The sequence below is a fragment of the Erithacus rubecula genome, assembly GCF_903797595.1.
Source record: "Erithacus rubecula genome assembly, chromosome: 17".
NCBI classification, from domain to species: Eukaryota; Metazoa; Chordata; class Aves; order Passeriformes; family Muscicapidae; genus Erithacus; species Erithacus rubecula.
Window position 1 is genome coordinate 13,501,362 of NC_136669.1, and position 27,981 is coordinate 13,529,342.

The following is a 27,981-nucleotide window of genomic DNA, read 5'->3' on the forward strand; positions in this document are numbered from 1 at the left end:
AGATGAGTGCCCCCACTCTCACAGAAGGACACCAAGTCTGACTCCAGGTTCCCCCTCAGCTATGTGGTTTCATTAAAATGAGCCCAGATGTCCCCCCACCTCCATCTCAGCACTGAGCTGAGCCCCGATGTGCTCATCACATGTGGGCAGCACTGGCAGGGCTGAGCCTTTAAACACAGCCTGGCTCAGCAGGACCCACACCAGGACCAGGGCCAGCATCCTCTGCCTTGGCCTCCTGCCGTGATTCCCAGTGCAGGCAGCACTCCCTGCCCTCCCCAGGAGCCCCCAGAGGGACCAGTGTCCATCAAGGTGGGATCCATCCCCATCCCCACAAACGTTGATGCCAGCAAAGAGCTTCTAAAAAACCAAGTACAAACTTTATTTTGTTTCTTTACAAAGGCACGAGCCTCTTTTTTTTTTCAACTTTCTTAACAAAATAGAATAGCTTCTCAATCAACACAAAGACCTGAAAATTGTAAAAAAAAAAAATACAAAAAAAAAAAAACCAAAAAAAACAAAAAAAAAAATAAAAAAAAAAAAAAAAAAAACAAAAAAAAAAAAAAAAAGGGGAAAGGAACCGAGAAACAGCTGCAGCTGGGGGAGAACCTACTGAATACCACCAAGGCTCTACACACGACTGGCCTAAAACCCTACAGCTGGGTGGGGGGCAGCAGGGCGAAGGGGGGACGCACAAAACAGGGACCCCCCACCCGCCACAACAGACCCAAGCGACACAATCACGAAATAGAAAAGCTCTTCAGAGCTGACGGACCCCACAAACCAGGTTAAGTGCTTAAAGGAGGGATGGGAAGGGGGTTGCAGGACAGGGATGGGCACAGGGACAGGGCTGGGGTGTAAAAATCAGCCTCCAACCTGCCAGCCCTGTGCCAAGGAGGTGGGTGTTGGAAATGCCAGGGAGGAGTGGTACATGCCAGCCCTCCCACGGTGCTCCAATGGCATCATGCCAGGATTATTTTACTCTCCAAGGGGGTTTTCCCTGCCCCATGTGGGGTGCAGGAGCCATGGTGGTACCCCAAGTTCAGGGATCCCTGTCCTGCCTTTGCTGCCACGTCACTTGGCATCTCCCCCCCCGCTTAAAAACGAACATTTAATTAAAAGGAAAAAAAAAAAAACACAAGAGAAGGAGAAAACAAAATTAAGATCCCAACCAAAGGCCCTGTCCCAAGGGAACACCATCAGGAACAGCAGGGCTGCTGCCAGCTTGGCAGGATTCCTTGTGGGCAGGCGGGTGGGGGGTGATAAACCAGGGTGGGGGGCTGTGACCCCCACCCCAAATGCCCCCCACCATGCCCTGAGCCCCCTGGGCCCCACTGCGGCCACCCCAAAGCCCCCCGCCCCCCTGAGAGCTGAAGGGTGACCTTTGCCTGCCTCTAACGCTCTGCTTTACAGTATTGGAAAAAGGTCATAAAAGAGACCCAAATCGCGTTGTATTTTTTAAAAATTTCAGCATATTCTCTGACGTTCCCCCCCCACCCTGGCTCCCCTCCCCAGCTGCTGGTGGGGGGTGTCAGGGCAGCTCCCCGTCCCCCGAGGGCTCCTCTTTGCTCTGGTCCATGGAGTCACTGTCGTTGCCCTCGGTGTCGGAGGCGGTGTCGGAGGCGGAGGGCTCGGGGCAGGCGCGCGCGGGCGTGACGATGACGGCGCGTCTCTGCTCCTCTTCCTGCAGCTGCTTCTCCTGCGTCCCCTCGATGTGCTGGATGGCCTGTCCGGGCACACAGCGGCCGTCAGGACCCACCCCGGGGCTTAGGGACCCCCCCGAGCCCCCCACTGCCAAGCACCCGCCGCTCCCCCGCTCACCTGAACGATGGTGTCCAGGTTTTGCCGGGACGTGGAGACCGTGTTGATGACCGAGGAGGGGCCCATGGTGACCACGGTGACATGATGGGAGGGAGGCGGCGCTGGAACGATCACGGTGGGGTGGTGGGTGGGCGCTGGGGGAGCGTGTGATGGCAGGAGCTGGGGACAGAAGGGGAACCCTGGGTGAGCAGGGGGCGAGGCACAGCGGCGTGGGGAGAACTCCGTGCTCGTTCACCCAGCCCAAGCATCACTTGGCTGCTCCGGCTCCCCACCCCAGTGGATGCCAGCTGAAAGCTGCTGCCACCTCAGCTTTGCAGAGTGGAACATGAAGGACTCCCCACATCCCAAAGGGCAGTGATTTGGGCTGTGAAGCCAGGACAGGCAAGTGCCAGCCCCTGCGTGGCCAGGAGTTCCCCCCACCCCTCGTTTGAGCAGCGGATGGGAAGATCCGCCCTAGCAGGAGGCTACGGAGAGTTCACCTAAAAATAGGCTGAACTTCCCCGGGAGGCAGCCAGCAGGGGACCCTGCAGGGACACGGCTCTGCAGAACCCAAGGAGCAGGGAAGAAGCTGCTGCTCCTTCCTTTGAAGCTCCAGGAGTGGCATGGCCCCGGGCTGGGCTCAAGGGCAACAGTGCACAGGGACCTGTGCTGGCACAGTGCTCATCTCCTCCCCGCACCACTGGCAAATCCAGCAGTCTCGAGGGAAAGGCTGAAGGTTCCCATCCCCACTGCCTGCCAGCCTGCCACTCCCCATCCTGCTGGGTGGCAGGGAGTGGTTTGGGGATCCCTGGAATGCAGTGGGAGTCACCCAGAGAAAGGTGAAGCCCCTGAGATGAGACCCTCTCTGGCAGTAAGTGACCTTCCCTGTACAAACCCTTCTGTGCCATGGAAGGGAGCCACCTGGAAGCCACCACAGGTGGTCCAATCCAGTCCCTCCCTGAAATACAGAGTGCCTCCAAGCACAGCCCCAAGCACTGGGGGTCTTTGGGCCACCCCTTTCCCAAATCACTAAGGATGAGAGCTTTGCTGGGACATCAGTGCCCACAGGAGGTGCCAAGTCCATCACCAAGCCAACCCCTCATGTTTCAGTGCCTGGGGATGTCCGGGGTGCACTCACCTGGGTTCGGATCTGCTGCTCGCGCTCGAGCTTCTCCTGGTGCAGCAACCTCACCTGCTCCTGCTGCTGCTGGAGCTGCACCTGCTGAGCAATCACCTTCAGCTTCTCGGGGTACATGTGGGCCTCCAGGGAACGAACCTGCGGGCCAGGGAACCCCAACATCAGTGGGGAGTCCAGCACAGCCCCGCTGAACCCCAGCTGTCCCCTCATGGGAGCTGCACTCTGGATGAGCACGGAGAAGCAATGTCCAGAGCAGGTGTCCAGTGACCCCAGAGCACTGCTGGTGTCCCTGGAGGTCACTGGGGACATGGCAGAGGCTGCAAGAGGGCACCAGGCCTCACCTGCTCCTCCAGCATCATGCGGACCGAGCGCTCCTTGTCCAGCTGCTGCCGGAGCTCGATCATCTCCCGACGCAGATCCTCGGCCTTCTCATCCTCCCAGATGTCCGGGGAGCCGATCCCCTCGTCCTTGTCCTCTGCCCGTCGCCGTTTTGGGGAGGAGCCACTGAATTCCTGCCGTGGGAATGTGGTGTCAGGACAGGGGGCTGGCACGGATGCTCTCCCTGCCATCCAGACAGATGCCACTCCCCACCACAGCTCCGTGCAGGACCGGATCTCCCTGGGGTTGTGTTTGATGCTTGGGGACAGATGGGCTCCTGTCTGTGTCCCACATCCTGGTCCTCCTCCCCACAGCCTTGTGCCAATCTGATTCTTACACTGTGACATCCAGGGCAGTTCATCCCCAACACCCCAAATGGGTGGAAATAATGGGAAATGGGACCCCAACCCTTCTCCCCCTGCCAGGTAAGAGATGCCAGGCTGAATGGGGCTCCCTGCCTGAAGGGGAAGGGAAACATCTCCACTCTCTGGCTGAGCAGGGTAAAGGGTCCCACCCTGAGCCCAAGGAACTGCAATGACATTCCCACCCTGGCCAGCCAGGATTGTCCCATCCCCTCCTGTCCCATCCCTGGGGCAATACCTGGATGAACCGCTTGAGCTGGGTGTTCTGCTGCAATAGCCGAGTCTTTTCCTGCTCCAGGGAGAAGATGTACTCGGCTGTCTGCTGGAGGATGGCTGCCTGTGGGGGAGCCAGGAGGGGCATGCTGAGGCATGGGACCCCAGTGTCCTCCCCCGATGAGCTCTGCAAGCAGCACGGCTCCTTGCTGTCCCTGGTGTCTCCTCCCAGAGTGTGCTTCACCCCAGGTTTCCCCTGGGATTTCCACCATGGTGAAACCCTCCACTTCACCCACCCTGGGAAGCCGACCAGTTGCCTCCTCACCCCACTCCCCTCCTCACCCAGGAACGTGTCACCCTGCTCCTGGGGCACTGGGGGCTGTCACACACTCCCAGTCCACTCCAGGACACCAGGAGGGGGATGCACACCCACTCCTACTGGGAAGCCTCCCCAGGAGAGGGCTCCACCACCGAATTAACACCCAAATTCCCCCCAGCTCCACTTTCAGCCTCTCCACACGCAGCACCAGCACATGCATCCTGCTCACCTTGCTGAGCTTCTCCCCATCCGTGTGTGGGATGAGGGTTTTCAGGGACTGGAAGCCAGCATTGATGCTCTGCATCCGCCGCCTCTCGTTGCTGTTGGCGATTTCCCTGCGTATCCGCCGCTCCTGGTCCCGCTGGGTCTCCGGAGTCAACGGGATGTTGGCCAAGCTGTGAGAGAGACCCAGAGTTAGGGAGGAGGGAGCTACACCCCTGCATGCCCCCTTGCTCTGCAATGATGGTTCCAAGCCACCAAAGGGACGGGTAACACGGAGGGGACGATGGCTGTACTGCTGGGAATCACCGAAGCAGGTGGGTGGGTTTCTGCAGCCCTGTGTCCAAAGCTTTGGGGGATGCATTGGCTGAGCACTGGCCCTGCTGCAGCCCCACTGGGCTCAGACACACTGCCCAGGGCCCAGCCTGGGCGAGGGGAGCCGGGGACCCCCAGGTGGGCGAGGGAGCTGCGGCTGGCCGGCTGTGTCCCTGCGGGGCAGCCCGCGTGTGTGGCCCCGGGAAGGCGGCTCCCTCCCTCCCGCCCCGCTGATGGCTTCCAGATGACAGCTCCCAGCAGAGAAGCCCCCGTCCCACCCCAAGCCGCAGCTCCTGCCTGCTTCCTGCCGCTGCCTCCTCGCCCCCCACGCCCTTGCCCTGCAGATGGGCCAGGAAATGCCTTCTGGAGCCGGCGATGATGCCGGTGTGGAGGGCGAGGGATCCGGGCAGCCAACAGGTCCAGAGCACCAGACCCGAGCAGAGCTCGCTGCCGTGGGGTCTAGCTTCATCCACATCCCTCTCCTCCCACGAGGGAAGCAGGGCAGAGGTTTTGGATCACCCCGTGCCAGCTGTCCCCAGATGCAGGGCCCAGCACCCGCTGGCGCCGGGGATGCTGCAGGCACCAGAGACTAAACAGGAGCGGGGCCGGCGGCAGCAGGCGAGATAAGACGGGCTCCAGCCAGGTGCTGGCAGCTCCGGGACGGGGAGATGGCAACACTCCTCCCAGGGCACTGCCAGAGCCAGGCTGGGGAGCAAAGCCCGGCAGCCTGCCCTCGGCACTCTCCATGGAGGAACCACAGGGGTTTGGGAGCGCAGGGATCTAGAGGACACGTGCAGCACCACCGTGTGCCCAGGCTGTCACCAGAGACTCTCAGGCCACTCATCGCTGCCTGCTGCAGCTGGGGGACGCACCACAACTCATCCAAGGTACACAGGGATGGGGGAAGACCCAGCTCATCCCAGAGGGATGGGAAAGGATCCTTGCTCAGCATAAGAAGGGGATGGATTCCAGCTCTGTTCAAGGGCACAGGGAAGGATCCCAGCTGTGCCCAGCAAGACAGAGAAAAGTATCTCAGCTCATCCCAAGCAGACAGGGAAGGATACCAGATTACCCTAGAGGGATGGAGAAGGACCCCACTCATCCTAGAGGTATAGGAAAGGATCCCAAGGGGATGAGGAAGGACCCCAGCTCAGCCCAGGGGAGGCAAAAACACATTTGTCCCCAACCTCTGCTGCAATATTCCAGTACCAAGCACCCACTGCACTGGCTCCCTCACATGCAATCCTGGGGGTGTGGAGCTGGGATGGGTGCCCAGGGGTCTGCCCCTCTCCCTTGCAGCAGCCTCTGCTGCATGGACCAAGAACTGCTTGCAGTAGGATTGTGGCACAGGGCTCCCATCTGGTGGTGGCTGTCACCCACCTCCCTGCTCCTGCTGAAACCATCCCCAAACTCCTCCCCAAAACACATCAAGGTGTCTTGGAGACATCGTCCCTCTTGGGGTAAGGAGGTGGCTGGAGCACTGCTCCAGGATGTTTGACCACCAGACACTTAAGGGCATTGGGATGGAGAGGCCCAGGACTGGGCAGCACGGAAGTGGTTTCTTAAATACTGGGAAAGGAGGAAGAGCCTGCTTCCTTACCGACAGACCTCCTGCAACCTGCCCCAGCTGCTCTTCCTGGGAAGAGACCTGAGAAGTGACAGTGAAATACAGAAAGGGCAAAAACCCAGGGATTCAGATACCCAGCATGGCCAGGGACGGGGCAGCACAGAAGCAGGGGGAGCAGGCAGCACCCACTGGAGCCACTGGGGTGTCTCCAGCCTGGTGCTGGTGCCATAGCAAGCAGCATTTGGTCCTTCCCATGCTGGGAAGGACATTTCTCTCACCTGGACCTCGAGGGAAACAAACCCAGGTGGGTGTTGGAGTCAGGCACAAGGCCCATGGCAGATGCCCTGCTATCCATTTGTGTTCAACACTGGCCACAACCTGTGCTGTGGCTGTGCTGGCACAGCCATGTGGATGGGGTGTCCCAAGCTCCTTGAGGTCACAGGTAGGGTGTTCCCCAACCTGCAGGCAGGGCATCCCCAAGTTCACAGGCAGGGTATCTCCATCCTTCCATGATGGGCACTTCTAAGCTTACAGAGTCAGTGTATAACTGAGGGTACAGCCAAGTGTCTCCAGCACCCCCAGATCACAGGCAGGTGTCCCCCAGCACCCCGAGCTTGCAGGCTGAGCGTCACCCAGCGGTCTGAGCTCCAGGCAGGGGGTCCCAGAGCTCGGTGCGGTGGGAAGGAAGGCTGCTGCTCCCGAGCTCTGCCCCGTGCCGGGTCAGCGTGGGGCCGCGCAGCCCCAGCCTCGGGCGGGACGGCCGCATCCCCGTGCCCGTGCATGCAGCTCCCGGGCCACGGGCCCGCAGTGACCAACGCCAGGGACCCCCGCGAGGCCGCCCCCCCGCCCTGGGTCGCTGCCCCACCGCTGCACCTCCGGGGGGGGCTCAGGTGCGGCCACTCCCCGGGATGGCCGGGACGGAGCCCCCCCGCCGTGGGGCAGCACCCCGAGGGGCCGGGCCCCCAACACGTGCCGTGGGGACACCCCGGGGCCCGGCGGCTCGGGCCGCCCCACGGCGGGGGTTCGGCGCTGCCGGGGGCGGGAGCTCAAGGCCCGGGGAGGCCGGGGGGGGCTCAGGGCCGCCCCGCGTGGCCCCGGGGCCCGCGCCCCACTCCCGCCGCCCGCCGGCCCCCGCCGAGCCCCGCGGCCGCGCCCCCCCCGCCCGCCGGGGCTCCCCGCGTGTCCGCGGGCTTTGTGCCGCCGCTCCCGCACTACATGTCCCGGCAGCCCCGGCCGCGACCCGCCTCCTCCGGGCGGCTGCAGAGTCACGGCCAGGCCCGGCGGTAAACACACACACACCCCCGCGCCCCCCGGACCCCGCGCCCCGCGCCCCCCGCCCGGGCGCGCCCCGCCGCCGCCGCGGGCCCGGCCGGGGGTGCGGGCGCGGCGCTCCCCGCCCGGGCCACGCGCGGCCGCCGGTCCCATGTGCGCGGTCGGGACCACGTGCGGCCGGTGGGGCCGCGGCCGCCGCGCCGCTGCCCCCCGCTCTCCGCTCCCCCCTTCCCCGCCATCCTCCCCAGGTCCTCCCGAGACCCCCCGAGCCCGGGAATCTCGCGGCGCCCCCCCCACACCTGCAGAGCCCGCCGATGACCTCCTTCTCGGATTTCCTGAAGTGCTGCAGGGCCGGCACCTTGGGGGCCGGCACCATGAAGTACTCCATAACGGGGGGCGGGGGGCCCGGTTCAGCCCAGCCCGGCTCGTCCCGGCCCGGTTCAGCCCCTCCCGGCCCGGCTCCGGCCTCTGCCCGCGGCCCAAGGCGGGAAACAGCTGGAGCGAGCGCGGCTCCCGCCCGCCGCCGCCGCCGCTCCCCCGCCCGCCCCCGCCCGCCCGGCGCCGCCCCCGCCCCGCACCGGCCCCGCGTAAACAAAGGCGGCGGGAGGGGCCGCGGCGCGGCCGGAGCGGCACCGGGACACGGCGGCGGAACGCGGCGAGACGCGGCGGGGCAGGGGGCGACTGGAGCGGCCGGGACGGTACCGACCCGTGCTGGCACCGGCCCGTCACACCGCGTTGCCTCCTGACCTGCCTCCATCCTATTCTACTCTATCCTGTGCTACTCTATCCCATCCCAGTCTGTCCTATCTCAGTCTGTCCCATCCTACCCTCATCCTGCCCTGTCCCCAGCCCACCTTATACCATCCTAAGCTGTCTCCATGCCACTCCATTCCTATCCTATCCTATCCTATCCTATCCTATCCTATCCTATCCTATCCTATCCTATCCTATCCTATCCTATCCTATCCTATCCTATCCTATCCTATCCTATCCTATCCTATCCTATCCTATCCTATCCTATCCTATCCTATCCTATCCCACCCTGACCTGTCCTCATCCCATGACACCTCATCCTATCCTGTCCTAGCTCCATCCCATCCTACCCTACCCTATCCTATCCTGTTTTATCCTACCCCATCCTTACCTGTGTCCATTCCACCCTACATTGTTCCATCCTGCTCTAGCTCCATCCCATCCTACTCTGACCTGTCGTGACCCTATCTCATCCTATCTCAACGTGACCTCTCCCCATCCCACCTCATCCTAGACATCTTGTCTAGCTCTGTCCTACCCTGCTCTGTCATAGCCCATCCTGACCTGTCTTGTCTCTATCCCATCCTATCCTCATCCCATCTTGTCCTAGTCCAATGCCATCCTACCCAGACCTGACTTGTCCCCATCCCATTTCCATCATACCCTATCCTCACTCCATTTTAACTCTTCCAATTCAATTCAATCCAATCCAATCTAATCTGATCCTGTCCTGTCCTATCCTATCCCATCCAATTCTATCTCAGCCCATTCTGACCTGCCTCTTCTCCATCCTATCCTATCTCATGGTACCCTGACCTGTCTTATTCCAGTCCCATCTAATCCTGTCCCTTCCTGTCCAACCTCATCCCATCCCATCCCATCCCATCCCATCCCATCCCATCCCATCCCATCCCATCCCATCCCATCCCATCCCATCCCATCCCATCCCATCCCCATTCTATCCTGACTTATCCCCATCCTACCTCATCTGCCCTACCCTATCCTACCCTATCCTACCCTATCCTGACCTGTCTTGTCCCTGTTCTATTTTATCCCTTCCTATCCTGTCCCCATCCAATCCTCTCCTACGTCCAGTTTGTCCCACCCCATTCTACCCTATCCCCATCCCATCCCACCTAATCTCCACCCCATCCTGTCCTACCCCACCCTGGCCTATCCTTGTCCTGTCCTATACTCTTCTATTCAATCTGAATCCCATCCCATCCCATCCCTCTTTCCAGCAGGGTCTGGTTTCTGGGGGGCTCAGGGGCTGCCAGTGGCTGGGGGGAGGGGGGTCACAGCAGTCTTGGGTGTGTCACAGGGCTCAGGGAATTGGGGGTGACGGGGATCCCATGGCTGGCAGAGGCACCCTGAGGGCTGATGAAGGGTTCTGGGAGTTGATGAGGAGCTTGGGGAGTTGATGGAGGGGCTGGGGGCTGGCAGGGGGCTTGAGGATCTGATGGGGGGCTCTGGGGCTGATGGAGTGGCTCTGAAAGCTGCCAGGGGACTCGAACTGCTGGGAGGGTCTGGGGTCTGGCAGGGGGCTGTAGGGCCTAGCAGGGGGTGGGGGCTGGCAGGGGCCTGGAGCTCACAGGAGGGGTGGGGGTTCATGGTTTTGGAGGTGACAGCTTCATGTGGCTGGCAGGAAGCTTTTGGGGGGACTTCTGGGGGGCTGGCAGAGGGGTTCTGGGGAATGGAGGATTTAGGGGATAATGGTGGGGATGATAGAGGCTTTGGGGGCCGTGGAGGTGGCAGAAAGGTGTGGGGGCTGGCAGGGGGGCACAGGGCTAGAAAGGGGGGTGTGGGGAATTAGGGGAGCACAAGGCTGGCAGTGGCTATGGGGAGTTGGTAGGGAGGCACGGACCTGGCAGGAGCCACGGGGAGCTGGCAGGAGCCATGTGGTACCTGAGGGACCTACCTGAGGCAGGTGACCTCCCCCCACAGCCCCCCAGCACTGCCGCCGTGGGTCCAGGGCCACCGGAGCGAGATCGCCAGGGGGTCCTGGGGGTGGGCTGTCACCCTGGAGGGGCAGGACCCGGCCCGGCAGAGCAGGGTGGGCTCAGCCCTCCCCCTCGCACAGCCGGGAGCTGCAGGACAGGTTCTGCCGGGTGTCCCCTGGGCCCCTGCCCGGCCCCCGCAGGGGCCCCTCCGCGGGGGCTGCGCGTCCCCCCACGGCGCGGGGACCGCCGCGTCCCCTCCCTTCTATCGGGGACACTACGGCTGCTCCCCCTCCCGCAGGAAATCCCGCGGGGAGGGTGGGATTTCGGTCACCCGCGTGGAACGGTGCTGCCCTCCCGTGTCTCTCCTGCGTGCGGCGGGGATGGTGGGGACACAGCGGCCCCCCCCCCCCACAAAAAAACCCCAAAACACGGGTAGGATGTGGCTTCAGCCGCCTGTGTGGAGCAGAACTATCCCTCCATTCGTGTCCCCCGTTCTGCTGCGGGGCTCTTGGGGACACAGCAGCTCTGTCCCCCCCCGCCCCCAAATAAACCCCAAACTGCGGGTGAGATGTGGTGTCAAGTGCCCGCGTGAGACAATTCTGCCCTTCACTCGCGTCCCATCTTTTGTGGGGCTCTTGGGGACACAGCACTTCCCTCTCCACCCCTAAAGTCCGCATGGAACAGCGCTTCCTCCCCGTGTGTCCCTCCCTTTCGTAGGGAGAACACCGCATCTCCCCCTGCAAAAAAAAAAAAACAAAAAAACAAAAAAAACAACCCAAAAAACAAACAAACAAAAAAAACCCAAAACGAAAACAGAACGGGTGTTTTGTGGGGTGTGACTTCAGCCACCCGCCTGGGACAGTGCTGTCCGTCACGCGTGTCCCTCCTTTTACAGCGGCGCTGCTGGGGACACTGCAGCTTTCCCAGCAAAAAAAACCCCACAAACAAACAAAAAACGCGTGGGGCAAAAAAACGTGGAGGGGTGTCCCCCTCCAGCACCCCCATTGCGGAGGGACACCGCAGCAACATTCCGCCCCCAAAATAAAATCACGGGTGGGGTGTGCCCAGCCACCCGCGTGGGCCCCGGGGGAGGGACCCCCCCGGCGCGGCTGCAGCATCCGGGCCGGCCCCGCCACATCCTGCCGCCGGAAGGAGCCGCGGCCCCGGGACAACCCCCCCGCCGGTGACGTCATGCGGGGGCCCCCCGCCAGGCGTGACGCCAGCCCCGTTTTGTGACGTCACGCGACGGGCGGGCGGCGCCGTTCCTGCGGGGAGGGGGATCCCCCCCAGCCCCCATTTCCCCGGTGTGACCCCCACCCTCCCCCCCGTGAGCCGCCCCGGTACGGGGTGGGGGCTCCGGTGGGTGCCGCCCCCCGCCCCGCCACGTCCCCCGGGGGGGGGGGGTGTGGAGGGACAGGGACACGCAGGGGGGACACGGACACGCGGGGGAGGGGGGTCGGCTCTGCCGCAGCGGCGGGGTGACCTTGTGCGAGGGGGTGGCGGGTCTGCACCCCCCCCCGGGGCGGGGCTCGGTGCCCCCCGGTGCCCCCCGCGGGGGCGGGGAGGGGCCGCCCCCGCCCCCGCCCAGCGCCGCCCGCAGCCGGGGCCGGGCCGCTCGGTGCGGGGCGGCCATAAATCACGGCGGGCAGAGCCCCCGCCCCGCCGCCGCCCCCGGGACCGGGCAGGGGGGGCCCAGCCCCGCCGCCGCCACCCCCGCCCCCAGCCCCTGCGGATGTGGCGGAGCGGCCCGGCCGCCCCGCACCGGCCCCGGCACCGGCCCCGGGGGGCCCCGCTCCGCCGAGCCCCGCACCCCGCCCCGCTTCCCGCCCGGCGCTGAGCCCCCGCCGCAGGTACGATCGCGCTCCGGGCACCGCGCAGGGGAGGAGGACCATGAGGAGGATGCTGCCACCGCCGGGGAAAAGGGGGCACCCTCCGAGCAGCCCCTTCCTCGCCACCCCCCGGGGTGCGGGGGTCCCTTGGCACCTGCAGCCCTCCCCCGCCCAGGGAGCGGGTCGGGGGGGACGCGGCCCCGCCGCACCCCCGAGGGAGATGAGGAGAGGGGGCTTCCCCGCTGCCCGGTGGGTGCCGGGGGGGTGACCGTCACCCGCCGTCCCCCGGCACCCCGGGCGGGTGTCCTGACCTTGGCCGTGGGGCGGGGGCTGCGGCGGGGACGTGCTGGGTGGCACTGCCCGGTTGCGGACACCTCCGGGGACACACCGGTGTCCCCATGGTGCGAGACGGGAGAAGGGGTGGCATTGGGTGGGGGGGTGCAGGGCGTCCCCATCCCGGTCCCGCGCCGGCGGTGCCACCGCCCGGCAGCCCGGTTCCCTTCGCGGGGGGCTCCCGATGCCCATCGTGAGAAGTGACAGTCCCCACCACGGGGGGTGACAATCCCACGGCCTCGTGGGGCTGAGGCGTGGGGTGGCCAAGCCCAGGCTGCGCCACTGCGGGGTGATTTGGGGACTAGGACGGTGTGACCCCCTCCCGGAGGTGCCAGCAGCGGGGACCACGAATCGTCCCCATGTCCCTAGGCGCTGCTGCAGGCGCTCGTTCCCTGCCCAGCATGGAGAAACCCTGCAACCAGTGGACACCTCCCCTTCCCCATGCCTTTGTCACCCTGCTGTCACCACCTCCCCCAACCAGGGTCCCCATGTACCCCCATCCCCACGATGCTGCCGCGCCCAGGGTGCTGATCCGCTGGCTGCCGGGGACCACCCCGCTGCTGTCCCCGCCTGCTCCAGCTGTGTCCCCAGGCAGGGGTGGCAGGGGCCCTGCTGCTGGCGGCGCTGCTGTGGGGCTGCTCCCGGGGTGGCGGCGGGCTGGTGTCAGTCCTCTGCCAGGATCCCCACGGCTCCCACATGCCCGGGAAGGGGGAACGTTGGCACCGGCCTCAGTTCGGGGAGCACAGCCATATATCCACTCCTGGGGACACCTTTGGCAGCTGCCGTCAGCCCGGCTGGCGTGGGGTGACGGGTGCTGGAGAGCCACAGTGACAAGATGGAGCTACCAGCAGGATGTGACCCCCCCCCCCCCCCCCAAACCCGATGGGCTATTGTGAGCAGTGCCAGCACCATCTGCAGTGGGACAAGCAGCGATGGCGGGTCCCACGAGCGCCCGTGTCCTGCCAGCAGCCGTGGGGACAATGACCCGCATCCTGCCAACCCACCCACCCTGCCCTGGCACGGGGGGCTCCGGGGACTGCCCCCGTCGCGGCGGTGCCAGCCGGCCGCTGCCAATTGCCACGGCGGCGGAGCCCGAGCCCTGCCTGCAGCGCTGGCACCGCTCCCACCCCCCGAGCCCCGGGGTCACCATCCCCCGGCGATGGCACTGGCATCTCTCCCCGCCGCCATCCCCGAGCCCACCGCGCCGCGGGAGCCTCTGCCCCGCGGTACCTCTGTGCTATTCCTGGCGGGTTTGGGGCTGCAGGGGGGATACACGACACCCCGGCGATGCCAGCAGCCTGGAGACCTGGCACCCCGCCGGCTGCACCGGGGTCACCCCGGGTCCCCCAGCCGTGCCGGCGGCCGCGCAGTGTGGGGGGCCCAGGGGACCCCAGCCTGGCTGCTGGAGATGGGGGGACTCCCCCCCGCGCCCGGGCTCCATCCCAGCAGCCCCCACCCACACTGGGAAGCCCCTGGGCCCAGCCCCGCTCCGGACTGGTTTGAACTGGTGTGGCGGGGGGGAAGCTGGGCTGGGGCTGGGCTGGCAGCGCCTGGCGCGGGCAGGAGAGGCCATGGGGGGAGAGCAGGCAGGGGCAGGCAGGAGAGGGCAGGGGCCTCGCGCGGGGGCCGCAGGTGCTGGGGCGTCCGGCCAAGCCACCGCAGGGCTTGTCCCCGTCCCCATCCCGGCGGGGCCCCCGCGGCGCCCGGTTTCCCGAGGCCGCGTGGTTTGGCAGCCGCCTGCTCGCCCGCCCGCGGCCGCGCTGGGAGCCCTGGCGTCAGCGGCTGGAGGCCCCTTTCCCACCCATCCCGCCCGGGGGTGGCTGCGGTCCCCACCCAGCACCGCCCGCACCGGGACCCCCCCAACCTCCCAACCCTGGGGACGCGAGGACACGACCGTCGTGGTGGCACCAGCAGCGACGCTTTGCCCGGGACCACCGTCGCTGGGGGGCTGCCAGCATCCAGACCCATTCGCTGGGCCGGGGGGCCTGCTGTGACACCCCAGTTGTGGGCTCCTGCCCCTGTGTCTGTCTGTCCCCGAGCTGTGCCAGCAGGCTGTGGGGCACATCCTCATGTTGCTGGAGCCCGAGAACCGTGGTGGGGCTCAGAGTGGGGACACCCCATGGGCACACCCCGCAGTGGGGCGCAGGGTGAGGACCCCCAGAGGGGAAGAGCCCCGCTGTGGGCAGATCCCATGGCCGGGAAAGCTCAGCAAGTCCCAGGAGATGGGACGCTGAGGTGGGGCAGCTCCAGAGCCGTGGGAGGAGGTGGATGCTCAGGCGGGGACCCCCCCCTCCACTGGAGAGGAGGGACTCGGCTCCGGGGCTGACCCCACGGCCAGGGGAGGCTCAGGATGATGAGATGCTGTGGGGCAGCTCCTCCCACCCCGGGAGCCCGGCACAGGAACCCCCCCTGGGGCCGGCCCCTCGGCCAGCACAGGGGTGCAGGCGGGGGGTCCCCGCCCCGCCGCCCGGGCCCCATGCCCCCCGCGGCTCCTCCGCATTCCTCAGCGTCTGAGCCGGCCTGGACCCCCGCCAGCGCGGGGGGCCCCTCCGGCGGGGCAGGGCGGGGGCCGGGCCCCCCGGGGCGGGGTGGGGATGGAGGGGCCCCCCCGCTGCCACGTGTGCTGGGTGCGCCGTGCCCCCCGACACGGCCCCTCGGCCGCCCCCACCCTGCCCGGGGCGATGCGGGTGGCCGCGGGGGCACAGCCGGGGGACGGCATCGGCTCCGGCTCGGCCGCTCACCGCTGCACCGAGCTGCCCGTTCTCAGCTGCCCGCCAGATGTGCGGCGGCCGAGCCGCGAGGGTGGCATTGTGCTGTGCCATTCCGTGCCGTTCCGTGCCACGCCGTGCGGCCGGCAGCCCCTGCTCTCGGCCCCGGCAGCGGCGGCGGCGTTGGCCGGCGGGGAAGGGGCCCCGGCGGGGGAGGAAGCTCTGCAGCCTCCGGGGCTGGGGCCAGCGGGCTCGGCCGCCCGGGTCACCGCCGGGATGGTGGCCGCCACCGCCCTCCTCTGCCGCTGGGAAAGGCCTCGCTGGGGCAGGCCCGCGGGGACTGACAGACGGACGGATGGATGGATGGATGGATGAACAGATGGGGGGGGGAGGAATGGGGACACCACAGCTCCAGCGCTGCGGGTGCCCGGGGGATTTGGCAATCCCCGGCAAGGTTTGGTCATGGGCCAAGGGGCTGTGCTGGCGACACGGAGAGGACACGCTGGGGACACCGAAGGGCCGGGGTGGAGGGGGGGGCCCGGTGCCATGCCCTGCCCTTTGCCCGCTGCGGGAGGGGGCCGCGGCAGGGTGGCCGGAAGGGACGGCACGGTCTCCGTGCCAGCAGCCTGTCCTCCAGCCCGGGCATTGCCATGGGGCCGGGCTGGGGCGATGCTCTGGGTGACACCGGTGTCCCCCAGCCCTGCAGTGACCCCTGGGTGTCCCCCGCAGAGCCCACCCCGGCACCATGCATTCCCTGGAGGAGCCCCTGGACCTCAAGCTGAGCATCTCCAAGCTGCGAGCTGCCCGCGAGAAGCGGGGCCCCTCCGGGCCTCGCCCCCGCGCTCCCCAGCGCCCGGACACCCCGCCGGCCGGGGATGGCCGGGGGGGCAGCCGGGGGGGGCGCCGGGCCGTGCCAGCCCCGCCGTCCCCCGGCCTCCTGGGACACTCCAGGCTGCTGGAGCCGCGGGATGGACGCTTCCCGGCCGCCGTGCCGGTGGTGGACCTCAGCCTCTCGCCTCGCTCAGGGGGGGAGTCTCCGGCTGGCAGCGCCTCGCTGTCCCCTGAGCGCCAGGGCAGCGGGGACCTGCCCGGCCCCCTCACCCCACATGTAAGTACGGCCGTGGGCCCCTGAGGTGTCCCCTGCCGTGGGGACTGTGCCCGGACGGCGCTCCCGACCTCGGCAGCGTGCCCGGTGCTGCCGGTGTGCACACAGCCCGGGGGCAATGTCCTGCCTGGCCCCCCTGGTCCCCGACCCCACAGGTATCCCCGGGGGGTTCCTGGGAAGTCTGTTTGGGGTGTCTCTGGGAGTCTCTGGGGCGTTTTAGGATCCCTGAGGGGGCTGGCAGATCTAGAGGGTTTCTGGGGAGTACCTCAGGGGAAGGATCTCTGGGAGGTTCTGGGGTTCCTGAGGGGCTGGGAGGAATCTCTGGAGGAGCTGGGGAAGGGGTGTCTGGGGGTCTCCATCCAGCTTGGTTCATTCCCCCATCTGGGCTCTGCTCCAGGATTTCCAGTCCCTGCGCTACATCGATGGCCTCCCCAGCTCCTTCCAGTTCTTCCTGCCGCTGGGGGCTGGGGGGGCCCTGCACCTGCCCCCCGCCGCCTTCCTGCCCCCCAGCAAGGAGAAACGGCTCCCCCCCGAGCTGCCCCTGCCCAAGCAGCTCGTCTGCCGCTGGTCCAAGGTCAGCAGGGAGGGCTAGGGGCCCTGGGGGGTTGTGGTGGGGGTGTGTGGGAGCTTTGAGGGGGCGGGAGGACCACATGGGCATTGCAAGGATGGGAATTTTGGGGCTGGAGAGAGGACATAGGGCTGGAAGGCCATGGCAGAGCTATTTGGAGCTATGGGCAAGTTTGGGGGTTATGGGAGGCCAAGCAGGGACAGTAGGGCTGGAAGGGTGGTGGTGGGGAGGTGGGTGCTGTGCAGAGATGCTGGGAGGTGATATGGGGCTGGGGGTCATGCAAGGAACCATTTCCATTTCCGCAAATGCTGGTGCTGCAGCACATGGGATGGGATGGGATGGGATGGGATGGGATGGGATGGGATGGGATGGGATGGGATGGGATGGGATGGGATGGGATGGGATGGGATGGGATGGGATGGGATGGGAGGCAGGTGCTGGCCATGATGGGGCACTGGCCCTCCTGGTGCCCACCCTTCTGAGCTCCCTCACCCCCAGCCTCCTGCCCACAGTGTAACCAGTTCTTTGACCTCCTGCAAGACCTGGTGGACCACGTCAATGACTTCCACGTCAAACCCGAGAAGGACGCGGGGTACTGCTGCCACTGGGAGGGCTGTGCCCGCCATGGCAGGGGCTTCAATGCCAGGTGGGCATGGGGGGCTCCAGGGGATCTCTGGGGTCCCTGGGGGGCTGCTGTGGGCAGGCAGGAGCCCAGCACTGGGGACGTACAGGGGAAGGTTCTATCTGTCCCTCTCTCCCTCCCTTTCTCTCATGCAGGGTGCAAGGTCCTGGGGGGGCTGGATGACTGTGCTGCCTGTCCCTGCTGTCTCACCCCATAGCCAAGGCACAGGGACAAAGACTTGCTCTGGAAGTCAGGGCTGACCCACTCCCTAACATTCCCTCCCTCATGCTTCCATGGGCAGATGGTGATAGGACAAGGGTGAACAGTTTTAAACTAAAATAAGAGAGATTTAGATGGGATGCCGGGTGGAAATTGTTCACTGTGAGGGTGGGCAGGCCCTGGCACAGGGTGCCCAGAGAAGCTGTGGCTGCCCCTGGATCCCTGGTAGTGCCCAAGCTGGGTTGGATGGGGCTTGGAGCAGCCTGGGACAGTGGAAGATGTCCCTGCCCACGGCAGGGGGGTTTGAAGGATACGAGCTTTAAGGTCTTCCTAACCCATTCCACGATTCTGCCCCAATCCCCGCAGGTACAAGATGCTGATCCACATCCGGACGCACACCAACGAGAAGCCGCATCGCTGCCCCACCTGCAACAAGAGCTTCTCCCGCCTGGAGAACCTGAAAATCCACAACCGCTCGCACACAGGTCAGCGCAGCCCCCGCCCTGCCCTCACCGGGGGGGCAGGCGGCTCGGGGGACACGGGGGACACGGCAGGGCTGGTGCCCCCTGGCAGACCCGGTGTTGTCCCACAGGTGAGAAGCCCTACATCTGCCCCTACGAAGGCTGCAACAAGCGTTATTCCAACTCCAGCGACCGCTTCAAGCACACCCGCACCCACTACGTGGAGAAGCCCTACTCCTGCAAGATGCCGGGCTGCCACAAGCGTTACACCGACCCCAGCTCCCTCCGCAAGCACATCAAAGCCCACGGCCATTTTGTGTCCCCCGAGCACCCGGAGATGCTCAAAGTGCACCCGCCTCCCAAAACGCCCCTGGGCTCGGCGGAGGTGCCCTACGTTAACGGGGCGCAGCTCGTCATCCCCAACCCCGCCGCGCTCTTCGCTCCGCCGGGGCTGCCGGCGCTGCCCATCCCTTTGGCACCGGCACCGCTCGACCTCAGCGCCCTGGGCTGCGGGGCTGCGGGCGCGCTGCCCGCTCTGCCCGGGCCCGTCCTGCCCCTCAACGGCGGCCCCTTGAACTTGGCCAAGAGCCCGCTGCTGCCCTCGCCCTTCGCGGCGGGGCTGGGGCTGCCTGTCATGTCGCTGCTGGCCGGCGGGGCCAAGGCCGAGGGGGAGAAGGGCGGCGGGGCCGAGGGGCGGCCGCCCAAGGCGGGCAAGGGGCTGGAGAGCCGCAAGGAGCGGGGCGAAAGGACGGAGCCGGGGCGGCCGCGGGTGCCTCCCGAGAGCCTGGCGCTCCTGCCGGGGGCCGTGCTCGACCTCTCGGCCGGTGTCAGCTCGGGGGGCAGCCCCGAGGCGCTGGCCCCCGGCTGGGTGCTCATCCCCCCCGGCTCCCTGCTGCTCAAACCCGCCGCTGTCAACTGAGGGGTCCGACGATGCCCGGGGTCCGCCGCCGGCCCCGTGGGCAGATCCCGCTCCCTGGGGACGGGGGGCACGGCCCCCTCCTCCCCCTGCAGCCCCGGCGGGGCCTCGCTCGTGCTTTTACCTGTCACGAAAGAAGAACGGACTCTTCTGAGAAAAGCAATAATCCCTCGGCGGCCGGAGCCGGCTGCGACCCCGTGCTGGGGGCAGGTGGGGCACAGGGGGGTCCCCTTGCCCCTTTCCCCGCCCCTCCCCGGCCCTGGGCAGCCGGATACGCCGCTATTTATTTCTCGACCAGCTCCCTGCTCCGACAGGGTCCCGCTTGGGCTCTCCTGCTCCCGCTGACTCGGCGTCTCCCTGCCCGAGGCCTCGGTGCTGCTGTGGGGGGCTGCAGCCCCCAGGCTCCTGCCGCACGGACAGCGGGGTGACAGCCGGGGGAACCGCCAGCTCCCGCAGCCCCGAGCCGTGCCCGGCCGTGCCATCCCACCCCCGCACGGCCGGCAGGGCCGCGGGCAGTGCCGCAGCCACGGCACCCCGTGCCGGGCCCAGCTGGCTGGGCACTGCCGGCCTGGCGCCCGCCTCCTCCTCCTCCTCCTCCTCCTCTCCCGTCCCGCCGCCTCCCCGGCCCTCCCGTGACAAGGCACACGGCCGCGTGTGCTGCTCGCCGGGGCACAGTCCCCCTCTAGCTACGTTCATACCTAACCACGCACCGCGAGCGCATGCGGGCAGCGCGGGCACCGGCCGCCGGGCACCAGCCGCCCCTCGGGATGCTCCGGGCTGAGCCCCGGCCGTGGGGCAGCGCGCCCAGCCGCGGCGTGGGCGCAGCTCGGAGCCTCCCCCGGGGGGGTCACACACATCATCGCGCTGGCTCCGAGCCCCGGGGGTCTCCCCGGTGCCGCCGTCCCGCGCTGGAGGAGCCCCCCGTGCCCGCAGGGAGCCGGTCTCCCTGCCCTCACTGCGGCCGCCCGGCGCTGCCCTAGCCCAGCATGGCCGCGGGCCCTCGACCAGGCCGCCCCGGCCGGTGAAACGTCTCCTCGCTCCTCGTCGGTTTGTTGTTGCACATTCCAGGACATCAGTATTTTAACGGTCTCGAAGTGCCTTTCTATCGTAGTTTCTGGGTTGTTTTTATTTTCCTCCTGTTGGGCTCCATCGCTGTTAGCGTAGCGTGTAAGGACTGCACAAGTACGAGATAAGCTAACGACTGTAACACTATATTCGTCCAGGGGAGAGGAAGTTTATTAAGAAAACAATAAAGTGAAGTTGAAGTAAGTTCCTGTTTCAGTCCATGGTTGTAATGGCAAGGAGCCCATGCTGGGGATAGAGGGGTGCGGGGGGGGGGGGGCGGGTGTGACCTCGGGGGGCACGGCTGGCCCTGCCTGGCCCCCAGCCGTGTCCCCACGCTCCTGCTCAGGCAGCCTCAGCACCAGTGAAACCCTGCCAGCATCTGCGGGGTGAGCTGCAGGTGGGGACAGTCACAGGATGTCCCCTCACGGCCCCTCAGCCCAACCCAGCAGTCATCCACACTGGGAGAAGGTAATGGCACACCACTCCCAGGGTATGCAGCCAGAGGTAGCCGTGCATTCAATCCAAGAGTATCCAACCTCCCCACTAAAAATAGCTCCTGCAGCCTCCCCCAGTGCCCTTTGAGCCCTGGCAGCCTCAATGCTCTGGGGACAACCTTCTTCCCCAGCTGCCTCCTCCTCCTCCCCTGGGCAACCGCAGCCCCTTGCAGAGGCCAAGGGCAGGCAGGTCCCTGCTCCCTCCCCGGGTGTGGAGCAGCCAGGCCAGGTGCTGGAGGACACGGTGTTTATTGGCTACCTATAAGTTAAGGGTGAGGGGCACGGGGGCAGGGGGGGCAGGAGTCACGTCTCAGCTTTCTGACCCTTCTCCTTGTCGCCCTTGGCCTGGATGCGCAGCTCCTCATCCAGCCGCTCCTTGGCTCTCACCACCTGGGGGACAGGGGGGACACAGGGATTGGGTGACACAGGGATGGGAGGGGGACACACAGGGATGGGGGGACACAGGGATGGGAGGGGGACACACAGGGATGGAGGGACACAGGGATGGGAGGGGGACACACAGGGATGGGGACACACAGGGATGGGGGGACACAGGAATGGGGGGACACAGGAATGGGGGGACACAGGGATTGGGGGACACAGGGATGGGGGGACACAGGGATGGGGGGACACAGGGATGGGGGGACACACAGGGATGGGGGGACACACAGGGATGGGGGGACAGACAGGGATGGGGGGACAGACAGGGATGGGGTGCCCCCTCCCCTCCCTGCCTCATCCATGGGAATATCCAGACTCTGCCTGTCCCAAGACGCAGCTCCTGCTCTGCTCCTCCTGGTGCTCACCTTGGACTGCAGGTAGAAGGAGCCTCCCACTGATTTGTCGTTCACCTTGAACAAGTGGTCGTAGTTCTGCTGAGAGAAGCTCTGGGTCAGAGTCACCTCCGCCCTTGCCATTCCCACTCCCAAAGCCTGGCAGCCTCCCACTCCCCAAAGCATTGCTGAAGAGTGATCCTGGGGACACAACTGGCTCTGCCTGACACCCCTTGGGAGTCTCCATGTTCCCAGCTGGGCACCTCCAGAGATCCCACACCCACCTCTAAGCAGCCCCACTGGGCACATGCAGAGCTCAATCCTGGAGGGCTGCTCCAGCTGGGGCAGGCAATTCTCACACTGGGATTAACTGGGCCCAAGACAGCACGGGGGACCAGCTGCCACCCCCATGCCCAGCTGGTCCTGTCAGCACCATCCCTCCCTGGCTCCAAGGAAGCCTCTACCTTCTGGATCTCCTCAGGGTTGAGGCTGGAGACGTTGAGGATCTGCTGAGCTTCCTGGAGGCTGATGCCGATGATCCTGGAGGCGGCAGCAGACTGGGGTCTCTCGGCACGGCCGCGTGCATTGGCTGCAGCCTGGCTCGCTGGGGACACCGGGGCCTGAGTCCCACCCCCAGCCCTCAGCCAGCACAGCCTGTGCACTCTGAGATGCTCAGAGCCCGGGGTCCTCCCTCTGTCCCCATCCAGCACCCCTGGATGCTGTTCCAGTGCCAGGGACCAGGCAAGCACCGTTTGCTAAGGCAAGGCAAGGCTGGGCTGACACATCCCAGGGATTATCCCGCTCTGCCCTCTGGGGTGCAGGGGTCTCTGAGAGCCTGGCAGCAGTGCCAGGGCCAGGATGGAGCCCTGTGACGACCTGGCAGGGTCCCCTGCAGGCATGGCCTGGGGATAGGGAGCATTGGGGTGCCCAGGGAAGGGTGGGGATGTGGAGCAGTGCCCAGCAGGGCAGCGTGGGCACAGAGAGCTCAGGGATCCCAGCAGCATCCCAGCTCCTACCTGCGAACTCCTGGCGCAGCGCCCGCATGAAGGCCCGTCCCACCACCTGGGCCCCCACCAGGATGATCTGTGCCAGGTACTTGGCCTGCGGGGACATCCTGCTGTCACAGCCACCACGGCTCTTTCACCCTGTCACCTCCCCACGGGCCCTGCACAACCCTGGCTCTGTCACCTCTCCCCATCCTCGGGGGTTTGCTCTGACCCACCTGACTTCTGCCATGGCCGTACCTGGCCCTGTCCGCCCTTCCCTGTCTCTGTCCCCTGTCCCCATGCCTTGTCCCCTCCCCGCTGGTTCTGAGACCCCCTCCCCTGGCCCTGCTCCCCTTACACTGGCCCTGTCCTCCCTCCTCTGTCCCTGTCACCCTCCCCACTTCTTCTCCCTTCCTTAGACCTGTGACCTCTTCCCCAGCCCTCGCCCCCTCTCCACCGGCCCTGGCCCTCCCGTAAGCAGCCGCTTCGCACATTCCGGAGCCCGCTGCCCCTTGCCGGACCCTGTCCAGCCGCAGCTCTGCTCCCCCGCCCCGCTGTCCCCCCGCCCCGTCCCCCCGTCCCCTCTCACCATGTCCCCGCCGCCGCTTCCGCCCCGCCGGTCACGTGGCCGGGGTGAGGGTCACGGCGGGCACCGAGACGGCGGCGGCGCGGGCGGAGCGTCCCCTCGGCAGCCACAGCGCCCCCTGGCGGTGTCTCCGCGCGGGAGGCCTGTCGGAGTGTGGGGCGCGACTTCCCCGGCCCCGCTCCCCGTGTCCCCCCGGTGCCTGTGCCACCCCACCCCGGTCCCTGTGTTATTCCGGCCCCGCTCCCCGTGGCCCCCCAGTGCCTGTGCCACCCCATCTCCGGGCCCTGTGTTATTCCGGCCCCGCTCCCCGTGTCCCCCCGGTCCCTCTGCCCCTTCATCCTTAGTCCCTTTGTTATCCTGGTGCCGCTCCCCGTGTCCCCCCAGCCCCTTTGCCCCCCAGTCCCCGGTGCCTGTGTTATCCTGGCCCCGCTCCCTGTGTGCTCCTGGTCCCCGTGTTCCCCTTGCCGCGATCCCTCGGTCCCCCTCATTCCCTGTGCTCTCCTCGATTTCTGTGTTCCCCGGTGTCAGTCCCTGTGTTCACCCGGGGCCAGTTCTTGTATAACCCCGGTCCGCACGTTCCCTTCGGTTACGGTGCCCCCCGCTGCCGGTCCCTGTGTCCCCCCCCGACCCCCGTATCCCCCAGAAGCCGGTCCCTGTGTCGCTCCCTGTCCACATGCCCTCTTGTTCCCTGTGTCTCCCCCCATTCCCGGTCCCCGTGTCCCCCCCCGCGGTGTCCCAGGATCACGGCCGGACACGGTGCTGGTGCAGCGGCTTTAATAGCGGGTCCTGCCCGCGGCGGGCCCTGCGCCTCCTCCACCTCTCCCTCCTCCTCCTCCTCTTCCTCCTCCAGGGGTCCCGGGTGCTCCGGGGGTGCCGGGTCCAGCCTAATCCTGCGGGGGGCCGGGGGTGAGGGGCGCTGCGGCGCGACCCGCGGGGGGGTCGTGTGCCCCCCTCCCACACTCACCCACTCGTCCTCGTCCACGCCCTCGAAGGAGTCCTGGGGCAGCGGGTCGTCCCTGTTGCCCAGCCGGGCCACCATGGCACTGAGGAGCTGTGAGGAGAGGCCGTGGGGCGCGGGGCATCACCCCCGGCCCCGCCCCGCCCTGCCCTGCGCAGGGTGCCCGTCCCAGAACCCACCTCCTCCTTCTTCTGCTCATCTGTCTTCTCCTCCAGGTACACGGAGGCAGGGACGAACTTCCGAGCCGGAGCCTCTTTCGGGGCCTCACTCACTGTGAGAGCGTGTCACCATGGGGTGGGAGGGCTCTACCCCACTGAGTAAAGCCCCCCCAGCCATCCCTGCGGCCCGGGGGTCCCTGCACCCACCTGGCACCATGTCTGGGGGGCGCAGGCTGGCGCGGCGCTGCTGCCCGTCCTGCCCGTCCAGCCAGGCTCCTGCAGCCAGCGCCGGCTCCCACCACACGCGGGTCGGCGGGTACAGATCGTCCTGGAAATACTCCTTCTGCGGGGCAAGTGGCGCTCAGAGGGGTGCCCTGCCTCCTGTCCCCCTCCCAAAACACAGCCAGCCCCTCCAGCACCTACCCTGACGCGTGGCACGTGGAAAGCCACGGGCTCCAGGGTGCTCTGCCCCAGGCGCAGCGCCCGGGCGAACTCCACCTCCCGCACCTCGCACGCCGTTTTGGGCAGGAAGACGAAGCCCTGGTGGGGTGCGGGTGTGAGTGGAGTCTGGCAGCACAGGTGGGGGGGTCAGGGACAAGCAGCACATCCCCCCTTTACCTTGTGGGGTTCATTGGAGGTGAAGCTGTTGCACTCGAGGAAATAGGGCGGCTCGGGGGTCACTTCGTAGAGGAAGACTCTGGTGTCACCCTGGGGATGCAGCAAGATGGAGGCTGTCAGGGGACATGTCCTTCCACTGTGGGGTGCTGTAGGCAGGGAACCCCAGTTTTTTGGACGGACAGCCCTCACCTTGCCTGTGAGGAAAACAACGCTGGTATCCTCATCGTAAAAGGGCAGCAGTGTGGAAGGGGCCACGTCCAGACCAAGGACAGACAAAGGTCCTTCAGGCAGGGCCTGTGCCCGGTACAGGAGGATCCTCCTCTCGCTGCGGCTGTGGGGAGGTGACAGTGAGAGCAAGCAGTGTCCTCAGGGACCCCTGCCCTGTACGTGTCCCCCTCTTTACCTGTCAAAGCCGGACACCAGGAGGTAGTCACCACCACAAACCCAAACCAGGCGCGCTCCGCGTCCCCCCTCGGGACCTGGGCCCTCCTGCATGGGGTGAAGGTGACCCTGCTGCTCTGAGAGAGCTGGGGGTGCAGCCATGTGCCCACGGGGAGGGTTTCCTGCCCACACCCCCAGCTCTCCAGTCTGTCCCCAGTGCTGGGATTGTACCTGTTGAGGCTGAGAGCTGTGCCGTGGCTCGTAGAGCCGTATCCGTCCGTCTTTGCTCACCGTTGCCAACTTCTTCCCATCTGGGCTCCAAGCCATGCTGAAAATCTGGAGAGACAGATGTTGTGCAAAGGTCCCAAAGTTGCCTCTCAGGTGTCCCGGGATTTGTCATCCCTTACCTGATCCGTGTGTCCCTGCAGGCACAAGACTTCCCGCCCAGCGCTCAGCTCCCAGATCCGCACGGTCATGTCGTAGGAGGAGGAAACCAGGAGATCGGATGCCACGGGGTGGAAGCGGATGGAGTAAATCTTTTCCGTGTGACCTGGTGAGGTTCAGTAGTGAGTGCTTGTGCCCAGCTGTGGGTGCCACCGGGCTGGTTTGTCCCAGTGTGGGGTGCTCGGTGTGTCCCTCACCTCGGAGAATGGCTTCAGGCTCCTGCAGGGTCTCCTGCAGCCCTCCCTCAGGGATCCGCCACAGCCGGATCTTGGCGTCCTCGCCCGCTGTGCACCACAAGGGACGGGCAGAGGTTAGCGGGGTGATCTGGCGTGAGCTGGGGGAGCCTCAGCAGGGCCGGCACACACGTACCGACAGCGAGGCGCCGCGGGTCGAAGGGGTCCCAGGTGAGGTCGGCCACAGCTGCGCCGTTCTGGATGGTGGGTATGGCTGCGTCGGGGAGACGGCCGGGCTTGGAGAGCTGTGGGACAGAGCTGGGGGTCACCAGCACGGCACACACGGCGCCGTGCCGGCCCCCAGGCCGCGCTGGCTACCTCGAGGACGGCGATCTGGCCGCCGGCGGAGAGCAGGGGCAGGGCCACGCGCTGGCGGTTGGCGCAGAAGCCGTCGCACTCGCCCGGCGTGGTGAGGCTGAGCCCCCGCAGGTTGGTGAGGTGCTGGTCCCGGTGCAGCGCCCGGCCCTGCGCGTGCCTGAAGCGGGAGCTGGGCCCTGCGGGGGGCGAGGGGTGGGTGAGCGCCCTGAATCCCCCAATGGGGGTTCCCAGCCCGCCCCACTGCCTGCTCACCCAAAATGCTCTGCAGGGACTTCTGGCTGGGGCTGCTGGCAAAGCCGCTGGAGGGGCCCGTGCCAGCTGAGAGCGAGGTGGCTGCGCTGCCTGGTGAGGCCAGTGAGGATGGTGAGGAGTAGCCACTGGCTTCCTATGGGAGAGAGAGCCAGTGGGCAGGGGCTGCTGGCACCCGAGCCTTGCCCTGTGGGATGGGAGCAGGAGGGACCCCACCCCTTCAGCATTCAGTGCCCCATGCTCACGCTCTGGTCGGTGTCAGTGTGGCCAGTGTCGGTGTCTGTGTGGCTGGTGTTGGTGGGGCCGGTGCCAGCAATGATGGGGGATGTGAAGGTCTCCGTGGATCTCCGTGCAGGGTGCAGGCTCACCCTCCCCACCTGCACAGAGCACAGTGGTGAGCATAGGGCTGTGGCAATGCCACCACCAAGGACACTCCTCTAGATGACACTGACCTGCTGGCTGTCACCTGCCCACCAGCCTTGGGCATCAGTGGCTGGGAGTGTTCCCGTGCAGTCAGGGAACAGATCCTCATGGAATTCCTGGACAGACTGTGGGAGAGTGAATGGGGTGAGATGGGTGTTCCTAAAATCCCACAGTCTCTGTTCTACTGCAGCTGGGACACCCCTGGACACCCCCAGACACTTCCAGCACCCAGACCCCACGACCCAGCACCAAAACTTAAGCTGCTTGAAGTGCCCAGCACCCACTGCACAACAGCACCCAGCAGGTGGCACCCAGCTGTCACTCTGCAGCACCCCAATCCTGCACCCAGAGACTCTGTGCCTCACCATTAGCACCCAGGTCTGGCCTCCTTTCCTGCTGTCCCCAGGCTGGAGATGGGGGTCTTACTGCAGCTGGGTCATTTTTGTCACCCAGTGCTGGTGAGGTGTCACCCATGAGATGACACCAGGCCTGTGAGACAGTGCCACCCGCAGGGCCCCCTTACCTTGCGTGGCACCAGGTAGCTGACAGGGACGAGGGCGGTGTCAGTGAGCTGCAGGACACGGAGCACCTCACAGGCCATGACATCCAGGGCCAGGCGTGGCACGGCCGCCAGGCCCCGCGTGCTGCCCTCTGTCCGGCACTGAGTCACTGTGGGACAGACAGGGTGGCCGTGGGGCGGGGGGCCAGGCAGTGGTGAGCCCCCGGGGGAGATAAGGGTGGGACCTGCTTACCCTGGGTGAGTGCTGGCTGCGTGGGGGCCACCTCGAAGCAGTAGAGGAGGTTTTCTCCCTGGAAGAGAGGTGGACAGGGAATAAGCAAGGCTGTAGGAAGCACCCCACTGCACACACCTCCTGTATTCCACTAGCACACCCACATGCACCAAGCTGCACCTTACTACACTCCCCTGCATCCTCCTGTCCCCCCAATGCCTCCCTACACCCTCAGCCATGGGACCTCACCTTCCCTGCCAGCACCAGCAGCCCCGTGTCGGCGTCGTACAGTGGGATGGTCACCCTGCAAGGGAAGGGGGGTGCTGAGCCGGGTGCCCCCATGGGCACAGCACCCCCATGGTGCACACCCCAAGCCCCATCCTGGGGAAGCGTGGGGCAGGATAGGGCTGATCTGTGAAGGGAGGGCAGCACCATGCAGGGTGCTGGGCTGGCCCCAAGTGACAAGGGTCCTCAGTGACCACTCACTGTCCCAGACTGGGCTGACAGGTTGGCAGCAGGATGTCACTGCC

At 66.3% G+C, this 27,981-nt stretch overlaps 4 protein-coding genes across 6 annotated transcripts in view; 1 reads left to right on the top strand and 3 right to left on the bottom strand.

Annotated features, from left to right (window-relative positions):
- Window positions 1-355: 355 nt before the first annotated feature.
- Window positions 356-8,122, bottom strand: TFAP4 (transcription factor AP-4). Its single transcript, XM_079320272.1, has 7 exons — window positions 7,880-8,122; window positions 4,437-4,602; window positions 3,914-4,012; window positions 3,277-3,447; window positions 2,936-3,073; window positions 1,819-1,977; window positions 356-1,723 (listed from the first exon to the last, which is right to left on the bottom strand). Exons 1-7 carry the CDS (start codon window positions 7,966-7,968, stop codon window positions 1,529-1,531), a joined length of 1,017 nt encoding a protein of 338 aa, XP_079176398.1. The 5' UTR covers window positions 7,969-8,122; the 3' UTR covers window positions 356-1,528.
- A 137-nt stretch (window positions 8,123-8,259) lies between these two features.
- Window positions 8,260-20,303, top strand: GLIS2 (GLIS family zinc finger 2). 2 transcript variants are annotated; one of them, XM_079320525.1, is made up of 6 exons: window positions 8,260-8,278; window positions 15,873-16,251; window positions 16,646-16,822; window positions 17,329-17,462; window positions 18,024-18,142; window positions 18,250-20,303. In XM_079320525.1, the coding sequence occupies exons 2-6, from the start codon at window positions 15,889-15,891 to the stop codon at window positions 19,035-19,037; spliced, it is 1,581 nt and encodes a 526-aa protein (XP_079176651.1). In that variant the 5' UTR covers window positions 8,260-8,278; window positions 15,873-15,888; the 3' UTR covers window positions 19,038-20,303. The 2 variants fall into 2 exon arrangements, with proteins under 2 accessions (XP_079176651.1, XP_079176650.1); XM_079320524.1 differs by lacking the exon at window positions 8,260-8,278 and adding an exon at window positions 11,860-12,123.
- PAM16 (presequence translocase associated motor 16) lies at window positions 20,253-23,159 on the bottom strand. The gene is made up of 5 exons (XM_079320536.1): window positions 22,942-23,159; window positions 22,383-22,467; window positions 21,831-21,970; window positions 21,400-21,465; window positions 20,253-20,983 (listed from the first exon to the last, which is right to left on the bottom strand). Exons 1-5 carry the CDS (start codon window positions 22,942-22,944, stop codon window positions 20,897-20,899), a joined length of 381 nt encoding a protein of 126 aa, XP_079176662.1. The 5' UTR covers window positions 22,945-23,159; the 3' UTR covers window positions 20,253-20,896.
- Window positions 23,160-23,697: 538 nt separating this feature from the next.
- Window positions 23,698-27,981, bottom strand: part of CORO7 (coronin 7) — a 33,894-nt gene continuing 29,610 nt past the window's right edge. For both annotated transcript variants that reach the window (XM_079320512.1, XM_079320513.1), the window contains 19 exons: window positions 27,701-27,755; window positions 27,473-27,530; window positions 27,244-27,389; window positions 26,750-26,845; window positions 26,543-26,674; window positions 26,301-26,433; window positions 26,049-26,224; window positions 25,867-25,975; window positions 25,695-25,781; window positions 25,461-25,603; window positions 25,285-25,389; window positions 25,076-25,161; window positions 24,862-25,003; window positions 24,673-24,762; window positions 24,478-24,594; window positions 24,262-24,397; window positions 24,076-24,167; window positions 23,903-23,989; window positions 23,698-23,828 (listed from right to left, as the gene is read on the bottom strand). In XM_079320512.1, coding sequence (XP_079176638.1) covers window positions 23,823-23,828; window positions 23,903-23,989; window positions 24,076-24,167; window positions 24,262-24,397; window positions 24,478-24,594; window positions 24,673-24,762; window positions 24,862-25,003; window positions 25,076-25,161; window positions 25,285-25,389; window positions 25,461-25,603; window positions 25,695-25,781; window positions 25,867-25,975; window positions 26,049-26,224; window positions 26,301-26,433; window positions 26,543-26,674; window positions 26,750-26,845; window positions 27,244-27,389; window positions 27,473-27,530; window positions 27,701-27,755 — 1,996 coding nt within the window. In that variant the 3' untranslated portion in view covers window positions 23,698-23,822. The remainder of the gene's footprint in view (window positions 23,829-23,902; window positions 23,990-24,075; window positions 24,168-24,261; window positions 24,398-24,477; window positions 24,595-24,672; window positions 24,763-24,861; window positions 25,004-25,075; window positions 25,162-25,284; window positions 25,390-25,460; window positions 25,604-25,694; window positions 25,782-25,866; window positions 25,976-26,048; window positions 26,225-26,300; window positions 26,434-26,542; window positions 26,675-26,749; window positions 26,846-27,243; window positions 27,390-27,472; window positions 27,531-27,700; window positions 27,756-27,981) is intronic.

Bases quoted from the DNA above. Each gene is read 5' to 3' on its own strand.
- PAM16 (XM_079320536.1), bottom strand. The intron at 21,971-22,382 runs GTAGGAGCTGGG...CGGTGTCCCCAG, and splicing joins GCTGCGCCAGGAGTTCGCAG to CGAGCCAGGCTGCAGCCAAT. The intron at 21,466-21,830 runs GTAGAGGCTTCC...TTCTCTCAGCAG, and splicing joins ACCCTGAGGAGATCCAGAAG to AACTACGACCACTTGTTCAA.
- GLIS2 (XM_079320525.1), top strand. From the start codon at position 15,889: ATGCATTCCCTGGAGGAGCCCCTGGACCTCAAGCTGAGCATCTCCAAG. The intron at 16,823-17,328 runs GTCAGCAGGGAG...TCCTGCCCACAG, and splicing joins TCGTCTGCCGCTGGTCCAAG to TGTAACCAGTTCTTTGACCT. The intron at 18,143-18,249 runs GTCAGCGCAGCC...GTTGTCCCACAG, and splicing joins CCACAACCGCTCGCACACAG to GTGAGAAGCCCTACATCTGC.
- TFAP4 (XM_079320272.1), bottom strand. From the start codon at position 7,968: ATGGAGTACTTCATGGTGCCGGCCCCCAAGGTGCCGGCCCTGCAGCAC. The intron at 4,013-4,436 runs GTGAGCAGGATG...GCTCCCCCACAG, and splicing joins ATGGGGAGAAGCTCAGCAAG to GCAGCCATCCTCCAGCAGAC. The intron at 1,978-2,935 runs GTGAGTGCACCC...TTCTGTCCCCAG, and splicing joins AGCAGCAGATCCGAACCCAG to CTCCTGCCATCACACGCTCC.